The sequence below is a fragment of the Hyla sarda genome, chromosome 3 (genome assembly GCF_029499605.1).
Source record: "Hyla sarda isolate aHylSar1 chromosome 3, aHylSar1.hap1, whole genome shotgun sequence".
NCBI lineage: Eukaryota > Metazoa > Chordata > Amphibia > Anura > Hylidae > Hyla > Hyla sarda.
This window is the reverse complement of record NC_079191.1, coordinates 333,101,250-333,114,917: the sequence shown is the minus strand read 5'-3', so window position 1 is coordinate 333,114,917 and position 13,668 is coordinate 333,101,250. Positions and strand designations below refer to the sequence as shown.

General features: G+C 45.1%; 1 protein-coding gene across 7 annotated transcripts in view; it reads left to right on the top strand.

Moving 5' to 3' along the window:
• Nucleotides 1–13,668, top strand: part of LOC130362585 (sulfotransferase 6B1-like) — a 121,734-nt gene that overhangs the window by 32,661 nt on the left and 75,405 nt on the right. For 2 of the 7 annotated variants that reach the window (XM_056567331.1, XM_056567332.1), the window contains exon 3: nt 7,094–7,290. In XM_056567331.1, coding sequence (XP_056423306.1) covers nt 7,131–7,290 — 160 coding nt within the window. In that variant the 5' untranslated portion in view covers nt 7,094–7,130. Of the gene's footprint in view, nt 1–5,463; nt 5,506–6,059; nt 6,352–7,093; nt 7,291–13,668 lie in introns of those variants that run through there. The other 5 variants (XM_056567326.1, XM_056567327.1, XM_056567330.1 and 2 more) reach the window with 5 other exon arrangements.

Sequence of the window (13,668 nt, the reverse complement as noted above, 5' to 3'; positions counted from 1 at the left end):
AAAAGAAATCTCCTCCAGCAGGAGAAGAGGACTTATGGATAAATCTCTTTTGGAGGTTCTCCTGGATATATTTAGCCATAGCTTGGGTCTCAGGAACAGATAGCGGGTACATTCTTCCACGAGGAGGTTTGGTTCCAGGCAGCAAATCAATGGGACAATCATAAGGGCGATGAGGAGGTAGAGTCTCAGCCTGCTTCTTGCAGAATACATCAGAGAAGTCTTGGTAGGGTTGAGGCAGACTAGGCAAAGGATTAAGATGAGAAACTTTAGGCTGAACTGGCCTAAGACAAAGATTTTGACAGGATTGTCTCCAGTTCTCCAATCAAGTTGCGGAGAATGAAGTTGGAGCTAAGGAAGACCAAGAAGAAGCTCATAGGTACAGTGGGGTAGGACATAGAATTCAATCTTTTCCTTATGCAAAACACCCACTTGCATTATGAGAGGCTCAGTACGGAATAGCACCTTACAGTCCAGATTTTGTCCATTAACAGTAGAGACAAATAAAGGCTTGGCCAGCCGAGTAACAGGAAGATTATATCTTTAGACCAACGAGGCATCAATGAAGTCGCCTGCGGGACCAGAGTTAAAAAATGTAGTAGCGATGAATGAAGTATTGACAGAAGCGTAGATTTATACAGAAATGGTCAAACGACAAACAGTGCAATCTTTGAGGAAGTGCTCCAGGCTAGCACAATTGAGACATAAATTCTCACTGCGTCGTCGAGATCTTTCTTGCTGCAACAAGCGTGAACGTTCTACTTGCATAGCCTCTTCGGCAAGGAGCACAGGGGACAGTTGCGGTGGACAGTGGCGGTGAGGCAAGAGTGCGGAACTGAACTGCGTTGTCACCGACAGAGGAATTCCCTTGGCAGAGATTCAGTAGAGTCGTCTCAGCAGAAGAAGCACGAGCGGGTTCCTCAAAGACGCTGCGGAATTCAACGAGAAAGGCCGTCAAGTTAGAGGATACCGGATCACCGTGGTCCCAAAGAGGTGTAACCCAGCCCAGGGCTTTTGCGGTCAGGAAACTGATGACAAAGGCCACCTTAGCTCGTTCCATCGCGAACTGTTCAGACATGAGCTCCAAATGCATGGAGCACTGTGTAACGAAGCCTCTGCACAACTTGGAATCTCCATCATACTTAGAGGGCAGAGGTAAGAGTGGCTTGGAGCCTGTAGATGCTGCAGGAACAGGTGGAGGAATTGGAGCACGTTGCGGTTGCTGCTGCATGGCTAATAACTGTTGAATTATGGCGGACAGTTGAGTAAGTTGCTGCACCTGTCCTGCCAACTGCTGCAATTGATGGGCCACAGCAAAGGGAAGATCCGCGACTTCTGGCAGAGGTACCTCAGTGGGATCCATGGCCGGGTCTTACTGTAACAATCACTGTTAGGAAGACAGGAACACCAGAGGAAGTGGATCCGCTGAACCTGTGTGGCAGATGACGCAGGCCGTCTAGCGGAGTCTAAGGTGCCACTGGTTTTCACCCCCGCAAAGCGGGATGGTCTTGCTGCAGCAGGCGGCACCCAGGTCCCTACCCCTGGCACAACTCGACCACACAGGCGGCTGAGGAGGTTCGAGGCACAGGAGGCATGTAGAAATTCATAGTCTGGATAGCAGAAGGTCAGGGCAGATGGCACAGGTGCGTAGTCAGGAACGTAGCAGGAGGTCAGAAGGCAGGTGTCAGGCCCAAGGCCTGATTGTGGAATCAAACATGTGTATTATAATTATGTTTGTGTATAATGTATAATCTAAGGCATGGGTGAGGGTGCATTCAGACTGTGTATTTGTTTTTGTGTATTCCAGTTTTATTGGGGGGGGGGGGGGTTGTCTGCCTGTGTTATACTTCTTAACTATGAAGTTAAAAGCCTTCATAGCAGCAGGATATGAGCTGTCTCTGGTCCCATCAAGAGATAAAGGACCCAGAAGAGAGATGCTCCCCACTTGGTGGGATCAGAGGGGAGGGGGGCATGGAGTTTTTTCCTTCCTAAAAAGCCACTATAAAACTGGGATGCTGGACAAACCTTTGTTGAAGCCTGTGGCAAAAGCTGACAAGATCCTAAGAACAGCTGGACTCTCACTCAGAAGGACTGCTATACCATTATGCTGTAAGGACTTTTATTTTTGTTTACTGAACATGTCTTGCTGAACTTTTTTGATATATTTTTGTATTTGTATGTGATTTGTTTAATACGTAGAAATGTGATACCTTTTTTCAGATAAAATGTTTAATCAGTTCTAGTCTTTGATCTCTAAATATAGGGTCTCACCTTTCTGAAGGAAGCTAAGGTGTAACACGTTTATCAAAGGGTTAATTTGGTGACTTGCTGGGACTAGTAGTAGATACCCAGAGGTCTGGTGGCTTTAACTCTTGCACCATCACACTCTCTTTACCGTCTTGGCTGGACCGATAGGGTGTGATCGTGACAACTGGTGGCAGCGGTGGGATATATTTAGAGATATTTAGTGCTTGCTGGATTTTACCTGTAAGGAAATCTTAGCACTAAAAGAAATTGCATACATATTCTTGCGTGTAAATTCCAAAGACAGAGCTCAGCGCTGGTTTAAAAGACATACAAAAAGAGTGCAAGACAATTCTACCCTCCCCATCTCCTGTTTTACCTCCTCTGTTTCATCTTGGAAATATGGAGGCATATCGCAAGCAGTCCAAACCTGCACTGGAGCTAATGTGCCAAGAAAAGGAGGTCTCTACTGCGGGAAAGAACAAGGAACAACTTATTGCTGATCTTGTGGAGTTTGATGCCCATGCAGCAGGGCTGAGTGACATGAGACAAAGTCCTACAGCTGGATCTGCCATTTAAGGACTGATATCTCCTGGGGAACGCAGCCACATTACTCCCTATCAGGACAGTACTCCATATGAGGCCTTGGACTCTTATATGCGGACTGCCTTACAACACGTTGGGAATGTGGATGCTAATATGAAACTCCAACTTCTTCTCCATTGCTAAACTGCAGAAAGAGAGGCACAAGCACGAACTATAGAGAGAGAGAGGCACAGGCACAAGCCTCAAAGAGAGAGGTGGCCGAAAGAGCAGCAGAAAGAGAGGCCCAGTGGAGGCATGAACTGGAGGTTCTGAGACTGGGAGGGGATGCTTTATCTGCACACAGTGATGTGCAGGATCAAGGAGAACACAAACCTTGCTTGGAACATTTCCCCATGTTGGAGAAAGATGGTGATCTGGATGTGTTCCTGAGGGGATTTGAAAAGGTTTGCCGGTTGCTGGCAGTTCCATCTATTTAAGGAACAGTGAGGTTGATATCTAACCCCACGGTTGCGAGGGAAAGCTTTGGATGTGTTTGCTTCTCTTCCCTCTGAAAGTGACCAGGACTATGAGGCAATAAAATCTGCCCTGCTAAAAAGTTTTCATCTGACTCCAGAGGCTTATCGGAAAAGATTTTTGACTTTGCAACAAAGCGCCACAGAAAGCTGCACTGAACATGCAGGTCAGCTAAGGACTGCATTCAGGCAATGGTCTGGGGGCCTACAAGTCACTACTTATGAGGCCCTGGAGGACTTTATGGTCCTGGATCAGTTTCTACAAACACGGAGCTTTGATTTTGGACTGCAAGCCCAAGACAGCCATGGAAGCAGCAGAACTAGGAGATGACTTTGCCAATAACAGGGCGCCAGCAGTAAAGGGTGGATCTTCACAAGCTGGAGCAAGTACCTGGAGGGAAGCCACACAACCTCAGAGCACCACCAGGCCAGCCGGGAAATTCTTGCCATCATCACCAAAAGCAACAGGAGCCACATTGGGTCAGGGGGACACCCACCGATGTTACATTTTACATGTTTCATTGTCCGACAAAATTGAAGAAAAAATGTCATTTTGTAACTTTTGGGGGCTTCCGTTTCTACGCAGTGCATTTTTTGGTAAAAATCACAACTTATCTTTATTCTGTAGGTCCATACTGTTAAAATGATTCCCTACTTATATAGGTTTGATTTTGTCGAACTTCTTAAAAAAATCATAACATGCAGGAAAATTTATACGTTTACAATTGTCATTTTCTGACCCCTATAACTTTTTTATTTTTCTGGGAACAGGCCTGTTTGAGTGCTCATTTTTTGCACCGTGTTCTGAAGTTTTCATCGGTACCATGTTTGCATTGATCAGACTTTTTGATCGCTTTTTATTCATTTTTTATGATTTAAAATACGCAATTTTGGCCTTTGGAATTTTTTTTGCGCGTACGCCATTGACCATGTGGTTTAATTAATGATATATTTTTATAGTTTGGACATTTACGCACGCGGCGATACCACATATGTTTGTTTTCATATTTATTTACACAGTTTTATTATGGGAAAATGGGCGTGATTCAAACTTTTATTAGGGAAGGGGTTAAATGACTTTATTAACTTTATTTTTTCACTTTTTTTTGCAGTGTTATAGATCCCATAGGGGGCTATAACACTGCACACACTGAGGTTTTACCCTGATCCCTGCAAAGCCATAGCTTTGAATGGATCAGCATAATAGGGGCTTGATTGCTCAAGCCTGTAGCTCAGGCTTGGAGCAATCAAACGCCAATCAGACGCGACGGAGCAAGGTAAGGGGGCCTCCGCTCACGTCCTAGCTGATCGGGACATCGCAACTTTATCACAATAGTCCTGATTAGCCCGACTGAGCTGCCGGGAAGCGTTTACTTTCCTTTTCAATGCGGCGATCAACTTTGATCGCCGCGTCTGAAGGGTTAATAGCGCGGCACACTAATCAGTGCTGCGCGCTATTAGCCCAGGGTCCCGGCTATGAATAGCAGCCGGGACCGACCCTGCGTCCTTAAGAGCCTTCGTAGCAGCAGGATATGAGCTGTCTCTGGTCCCATCATGAGATAAGGGACCCGGAAGTGAGATGCCCCCCACCTGGTGGGATCAGAGGTGAGGGGGGGGGGGGGGTGGAGTTTTTTTTTCCCTAAAAAGCCACTATAAAACTGAGATGCTGGACAAATCTTTGTTGAAGCCTGTGGCATAAGCTGACAAGATCCTAAGAACAGCTGGACTCTCACTCACAAGGACTGCTATACCATTATGCTGTAAGGACTTTTCTTTTTGTTTTCTGAACTTGTCTTGCTGAACTCCTTTATATATTTTTGTACCTGTGTGTCATTTGTTTATTTAATACATAGCACTGTGATACCTTTTTTCATATTAAATGTTTAATTAATCAGCTCTGGTCATTGATCTCTAAATATAGGAGCTCACCTTTCTGAAGGAAGCTCTGGTGTAATACATTTATCAAAGGGTTAATCTGGTGACTTGCTGGGACTAGTAGTGGATACCCGGAGGTCTGGTGGCTTTAACCCTTGCAACATCACACTCTCTCTAGCGTCTTGGCTGCACCGATAGGGTGTGAATGTGACAGCAGGCGAAATAGGAGCAAGGTCAGAAACACGGCAAGGCAAATCACAATAACGCTTTCTCAATTGCACGAGGCAACAAAGATCCGGCAATGAAGTATGGGAGGAGCAGGAACTTATAAGTGAGTGGCAAAACTATTTATGGCCGTACTGGCCTTTTAAATCTTAAAGCTCCAGTGCACGCGCGCCCTAGGAGATGGGGACACGTGTGCCAAAGCTGAGAAGCAGAATAGGGGCGAGGTGAGTGACGGGCTGGGACTCCCATGCGGGCATGTCCCACAATGCGAATGCCAGCCCCGCCGGGTGGAGGAGGGCCAGAGCGTCAGTGGCCGGAGCTCGGAACATAACATGGGGATTTGCTCCTGCTCTGGACAGTTCTTGACACAGAGAGAGTTGTCAGCACAAACAACAAGCCCTATAGATGGAAAATTGATTGTTCCAAGCTCTTGGTTTTGGCGGAGGAGGTCGTGACATCACAGCTATTCCCCTCGTGATGTCACGCCACACCCCCTCAATGCAAGTCTATGAGAGGGGGCATGGCGGCTGCCATGCCTCCTCCTATAGACTTTCATTGAGGGGGGTGTGACATCACAAGTGGTGTGGCAATGATGTCACAACCCTCTCACCGGCATCCAGCTTTCTAAGCGAATGCCAGTTGCTTCAGAGAGATTGCAGGGGTCACCAGCGGCAGGACCCCCGCGATCTGGCATCTTATCCAGACAAGATGTCTAGGGGCGGAGTACCCCTTTAAGTATAAGAAGTTGTTTTCACAAAAGTGGTAGCTTCAAAGCCAGGTGGAGCTGATGAGCATGCACCCCAGGTAATGGGTGCCATGAAGGTGGGCACCAACAAGCCACTATTCCTTAGCTAAGGTATTCTGACAAGTCAGTGAACTGAATTATTGCCCTGGGTAGGGGAAAGCCTAGGTTTTTCTGTGAACATTGCTCAAAGTATCAAAATCTGCTGTGGTAAGAAATGCTGGTATTTTTTTTAACTAATTGTCTGCTTTCTAGACATGTTTTCTGTATCATTTAATTTCTCAACCGTCTTTAGAACTGCTTTTTATTTGTTACCTCTTCTTGGCATTTATAAATGAATTGATAACTTCTTGTCTCTCCACAGCCTATGGCTATGTTCACACAATGGAATTTCCATGCTGAATTCCGCATTTGAATTGCGCACAGAGATTCCAGAGCAGCAAAGTCCCATTGATTTCAAAGGGATTCTGCTGCGCTATTCACAAAGTAGAATTTCCACACCTGAAACATCTGGCGCAGAAATTCAAATTCATGTTTTGGCAAAAAAGAATAGACATGTCTATTCTTTCTGCGGACTCCGCACGAAAATGCATTGTCATCTGTGAGAGTGCATTTCCGAGCAGTCCTAGCGCCAGCATGTTCTGTCAGTGCTCTGCTGTCAGGGTGATGTACACATGGAAAATTTTCGTGCGGACATTTCCTCATGATAGCCTTACAATGTCCAGTCAGTGCAGTGTAGGGATATAACAGAACAGGTTACAGGGATAATACTTTCACAATTGTTTACTGTTCCCTGGAATATTATGTTACACTGGCAGAGTTTGAGCATGTTTTTGGCACCTATCTTATTCTCCATTTTGTACACACACTTTTGTCTATATAAGCTAGATGTAGTAGCAGAGAGTGGATAGTCCTGGCCAGGATCACACTTGTAAAAGATGTCTGATATTAGGCCAACAGGCAAAAATGACCGAGCAGTGTTGCTGGAAATGATTCATTCGACTACCAATACATCAGCTGAAGACTTGCTATTTTCTTATAAGGGTATGCTATATCCAAGCATTCTTTGCAGCTTGGAGACATTTCAAGCATTGGAAACTTTTGAAGCCAGAGAAGATGATTTATTGGTTGCAACATATCCTAAAAACGGTGAGTGTTGTTCGAATAATAGTTTCCAGCTAAAGAGAGTATTTTCTGATAACATGTTACAGTAGTGCACATGTATATGTAAACACGCATATTATATATTATTTAAATCTTTCACTAAAGAACATAAAGAAGTGTACTACAGCAAACAGCAACAATATTAAAAAGAAGAAAAAAAAAAGAAAGAAAAATAGCCAGCACAACTACCTAATACACTGCTGTGGCAAATATGAAGTATACAAAAAGAAGGTTGCAGCAGCACTCTTGGTCAAAAAATTTAGACTCAAAATGTATCCCTTATCCACCACACAGAGGTGGCTTTACTTCGGGTGGGAATGTTTTTTCGTGACATATTCTACTTTAACATAGTGGTAACTTTTCGTCGTTACTTGCATTCTTTCTTGGTGAAAAATCCCAAAATGTCATGAAAATTTTGAAAATTTAGCATTTTTCTAACTTTGAAACTTTCTGCTTGTAAGGAAAATTCTAAATAAATTATATGTTGATTCACAAATACAGTATGTCTACTTTATGTTGGCATCATAAAGTTGAACTTTTTTTTACTTTTTGAAGACATTATAGGGTTTCAAAGTGGAGCAACAATTTTCCAGAAAAATTCAAAAGGGGATTGAAGGGGATTTGAGGAGCCTTTCTGTGAGAAATACCATATAAATGACCCCATTATAGAAACTGCACCCCTCAGTGTATTCAAAATGACATTCAGAAAGTTTTTAACCCTTTAGGTGTTTCACAGGAATAGCAGCAAAGTGAAGGAGAAAATTCAAAATCTTAATTTTTTACACTCGCATGTTCTTGTAGAGCCATTTTTTTGCATTTTTACAAGGGATAAAAGGAAAGAAATCCCCCCAAAATTTGTAACCCAATTTCTCTTGAGCAAGGAAATATCTCATATGTGAATGTAAAGTGTTCTGTGGGTGCAGTAGAGGGCTCAGAAGGGAAGGAACGACAATGGGATTTTGGAGAGTGAATTTTGCTGAAACGGTTTTTGGGGGGCATGTTGCATTTAGGAAGCACCTATGGTGCCAGAAAAGAAAAAAAAAACATATGGCATACTATTTTGGAAACTACACCCCTCAAGGAATGTAACAAGGGGTACAGTGAGCCTTAACACCCCACAGGTATTTGACAACATTTTGTTAAACTAGGATGTGTAAATTAAATTTGTTTTTTTTTCACCTAAAATGCTTGTTCTTCCCCAAATTTTACATTTTTACAAGGGGTAATAGGAGAAAATGCTCCCCAAAATTTGTAACCCCATTTCTTCTGAGTATGGAAATACCCCATGTGTGGATGTCAAGTGCATCACTGGCGCACTACAATACTCAGAAGAGAAGGAGTCACATTTGGCTTTTGGAAAGCAAATTTTGCTGTAATGGTTTTTGGGGGGGCATGTCGCATTTAGGAAGCCCCTATGGTGCCAGAACAGCAGAAAAAAACCCACATGGCATACTATTTTGGAAACTCTACCCCTCAAGGAATGTAACAACGGGTACAGTGAGCCTCTACACCCCACAGGTGTATGATGACTTTTCGTTAAAGTCGGATGTGTAAATGGAATTTTTTTTTTCACTAAAATGCAGTTTTTTCCCCATTTTTACAAGGGGTAATAGGAGAAAATGCTCCCCAAAATTTGTAACACCATTTCTTCTGAGTATGGAAATACCCCATTTGTGGATTTAAAGTGCTCTGCGGGCGAACTACAATGCTCAGAAGAAAAGGAGCGCCATTGAGCTTTTGGAGAGAGAGAATTTGTTTGGAATGGAAGTCGGGGGCCATGTGCGTTTACAAAGCCCCCATAGTGCCAGAACAGTGGACCCCCCCCCCCCACATGTGACCCCATTTTGAAAACTACACCACTCACAGAATTTAATAGGGGGTGCAGTAAGCATTTACACCCCACTGGCATTTGACCGATCTTTGGAACAGTAGGTTGTGCAAATGAAAAATTACATTTTTCATTTTCACGGACCACTGTTCCAGAAGTCTGTCAGACACTTGTGGGGCGTAAATGCTCACTGTACCCCTTATTACATTACGTGAAGGGTGTAGTTTCCAAAATGAGGTCACATGTGGGGGGGGGGGGGGGTTTATTGTTCTGGAACCACGGTGACTTTTAAACACACGTGGCCTTTAATTCCGGACAAATTTTCTCTCCAAAAGCCCAATGGCACTCCTTCTATTCTGAGCATTGTAGTGCGCCACTTTACATCCACACATGGGGTTACACATTTGGGGGGCTTTTTTCCTATTTTCCCTTGTGAAAATGAAAAATTTAGGGTAACACCAGCATATTAGTGAAAAATATTTTTTTTTCATTTTCCCATCCAACTTTAACAAAAATTTGTCAAAGATCTGTGGGGTGTTGAGGCTCACTATACCCCTTGCTATGTTCCGTGAGGGGTGCAGTTTCCAAAATGAGGTCACGTGAGTGTTTTTCTTTTTGCGTTTATGTTAGAACCGCTGTAACTATCAGCCACCCCTGTGCAAATCACCAGTTTAGACCTCAAATGTACATAGTGCGCTCTCACTCCTGAGCCTTGTTGTGCACCCGCAGATGACTTTACACCCACATATGGGGTATTTCTGTACTCAGGAGAAATTGCGTTATAGATTTTGGGGGCCTTTTTTTTCCCTTTTTCCTCTTGTGAAAATGAAAAGTATGGGGCAACATCAGCATGTTAGTGTAAAAAATAAAACATTTTACACTAACAGGCTGGTGTAGACCTCAACTTTACCTTTTCATAAGGGGTAAAAGGAGAAAAAGACCCCCAAAATTTGTAGCGCAATTTCTCATGAGTACGGAAATACCCCATATGTGGCCCTAAACTGTTTTCTTGAAATAAGACAGGGCTCCGGAGTGAGAGTGCGCCATGCGCATTTGAGGCCTACATTAGGGATTTGCATAGGGACAGACCCGGATGCAAGCATGGCGCGTGCCTCCTCCACCAAAAATACTGTACGACAGTGTTCTCCAAACAGAGTGGCCCCAGCTGTTGCAAAACTCCCAGCTTGCCTGGACAGTCAATGGCTGTCTGGCAATACTGGGAGTTATTTTGCAACAGCTGGAGGCTTTGTTTTGGAAACAGTGTCGTACAAGAGGTTTTTCATTTTTATTTGGGGGGGGGCAGTGTTAGGGTGTGTATATGTAGTGTTTTTTTAACCCTTTATTCTGTGTAGGTGTAGTGTAGTGTTTTTAGGGTACATTCATATGGGCGGGGGTTTACAGTGAGTTTCACGCTGGGAGTTTCAGCTGCCGCAGTTCAGACTTGACCTGGGATCCTCACTGTAAACCCCTGCCCGTGTGAGTATACCCTGTACATTCACTTGGGGGGGGGGGGGGGCAAACCTTCAGCTTTTGCAAAACTACAACTCCCTGCATACACAGTCTGTCAGTTGTAGTTATGCAACAGCAGGAGGCACACTGGTTGGGAAATACTGAGTTAGGTAACAGGCTACCACAATGTTTCCGTGCCAGTGTACCTCCAGCTGTTGCAATACTACAACTCCCAGCATGCATGGTCTGTCAGTGCATGCTGTGAGTTGTAGTTTTGCAACAGCTGGAGGCACACAGGTTGGGAAACACTGAGTTAGGAAACAGACAATGTTTCTCAACCAGTGTGCCACCAGTTGTTGCAAAACTACAACTCCCAGCATGCCCGGACAGTCAACTGGAGGAGAACAGTTTGAAGACCACTGATGTTGCAAAACTTTAACTCCAAGCATGATCAGACTTCCCAGGCATGCTGGGAGTTGTAGTCCTGCAACATCTGGCCCTTAAGATGATGCCGAACTACAACACTCAGCATGCCTGGACTGTCTGGGAATGCTGGGAGTTGTAGTTTTGCAACATCTGGAGGGTTACAGTTTGGGCACCACTGTATAGTGCTCTCCAAACTGTGCCCTTCCAGATATTGCAAGACTTCAACTCCCAGCATGCCGAGACTGTCCCGGCATGCTGGGAGATGTAGTTCAGCAACATCTGAAGTGCCAGATGTTGCAGAACTACAGTGCTAAGCATGCCTGGGCTGTCTGGGCATGCTGGGAGTTGTAGTTTGGCAACATCTGGAAGTACACAGTTTGGAGACCACTATACAGTGTTGTCCAAACTGTAGCCCTCCAGATGTTGCAAAATTACAACTCCCAGCTTGCCCAGATAGCCTTTGGCTGTCTGGGAGTTTTAGTTGTGAAACTACAAGGCAGCAGTGAAGATCACTTACCAGATTTTCACTGCTGCCTCTGTCTCCGCTGCCTGCATTCTGCTGCCGCCGGTCCTCCCCTCTGCCTACCCCCGCTGCCTGCCGCCGGTCGCTCACTGCCTACCGCCAGCTGCCTCTTCCACAGCAGCCATTAACCATCGCTGCCATCAGTCCCCCGCTCTGGGCAAAGTAGGGAGATCTCAACTTTAACCTCCCGCCATGTGATTGGCTGGTCAGTCCTGAGGAGGAGGTGGCACCCCTGACAACCCCGATCACCCCTATTTTCCAGGTGATCGGGTCACCAGAGACCCGATCAGCCCGGAAAAGCCGTGATTTGCTGGTCAGAATTGATCAGCGAATCACAATGATCGCCGACAAGAGGGGGATCTCAGGACCCCCCTAGGCGATCTCCTGGCATGGCTGCTGATATTTATTAGCAGTCATCCCGTTCCGATCACCGCCTCCAGAGACGCGGTGATCCAGGAAAGATGTGCCGTAAATGTACCGCGCTGTGTGCTAAGTCCTTAAGGGGTAAAGCAAAATCCAACTAGTATACCTATGCATAATACCTGAAATCTGTAAAAGTAAATGAAATGTCAAAACTACTTGAACATTTTTTTGTTTCAATAGTTTTTATTTGTGTTTTTTTCATCATTTAGATAAATAACAAAAATACAGCTATCCCAAAAACAGGGCAACAAAAACATGACACTACAATCTCAGGAATCAGTAACTGGATATTGGGCCTCATTTACTAAGAGTGTCGGGTTTTTACTAGTGGGAAATGTTGTTTAAGACTTGCAGGATTCCTCATTATTTACTATGGGGAAAAGTCAGGAACATTTTCTGACCAGCTTTTTCTAGGTGGATTTTCTGTGAATTCAATAATAAATAGTTAGGGTTGTGAAACCATGCCCCTTTTTGTGCCGGCCACCCCCCTTTGTGACAGACCACGTCCCCTTTTTGGCTTTTCACAGCGCAATGTCTGATTTGTCGGATTTCGGGGGTCCAGTCACTGGGGACCCCCGTGATTTCGGCTGCGGCACCCCAGACATCCGGAGCACGGATCGAACTTCGGTGTGGAGGTTCGTGACGTCACGGTCATGCCCCCTCAATGCAAGTCTATGGGAGAGGGCATGACGGCTTTCACGCCCACTCCCATAGACTTGCATTGAGGGGGCAGGGCCGTGCCGTCATGAGCGGGGCGGGGCCTTGATGTCATGAGCCTCTGGCGCTGAATCCGACACTCTATACGAACGCCGGGTGCAGCAAGGAGATATACTTTGGATAGGGGATAAGATGTCTAGGGGTGGAGTACCCCTTTAACCTCTTAAGGACCCATGACGTACGCGTAAGTCATGAGTCCGCTCCCGCTCTATAACGCGGGGCCACGGCATGGCCCCGCATCATAGCGGGTTGGGCCCGACCTCTAACAACGGCCGGGACCCGTGGCTAATAGCGCGCGGCATTGATCGCAGTGCCGCGTGCTATTAACCCTTTAGATGCGGCTTTCAAAGTTGAACGCCATGTCTAAAATGAAAGTGAAACCTTGGCGGTTAGCTCAGGGAGCTGTTCAGGATCGCCGCGGCGAAATCACGGCATCCCTAACAGCTTACAAGACAGCTGGAGGATCCCTACCTGCCTCCATGCTGTCCGATCTCCGAATGACTGCTCAGTAACTGGGATCCAGGCATGAGCAGTCAAGCGGCAGAATCATCGATCAATGGTTTCTTATGAGAAACCACTGATCAATGTAAAAGATCAGTGTGTGCATTGTTTTAGGTCCCTATGGGAGCTATAACACTGCAAAAAAAAAGTGAACAAAAAAAAAGTGAATAAAGATCATTTAACACCTCCCCTAATAAAAGTTTGAATCACCCCCCTTTTCCCATAAAAAAACAGTGTAAATAAAAATAAACATATGTGGTATCGCCCCGTGTGGAAATGTCCGAATTATAAAAATATATCATTAATTAAACCGCACGGTCAATGGCGTACGCGCAAAAAAATTCCAAAGTCCAAAATAGTGCATTTTTGGTCACTTTTTATATCATGAATAAGTCCTATCAATGCAAAAATGGTACCACTAAAAACTTCAGATCACGGCGCAAAAAATTAGCCCACATACCGCCCCATACACGGAAAAATAAAAAAGTTATAGGGG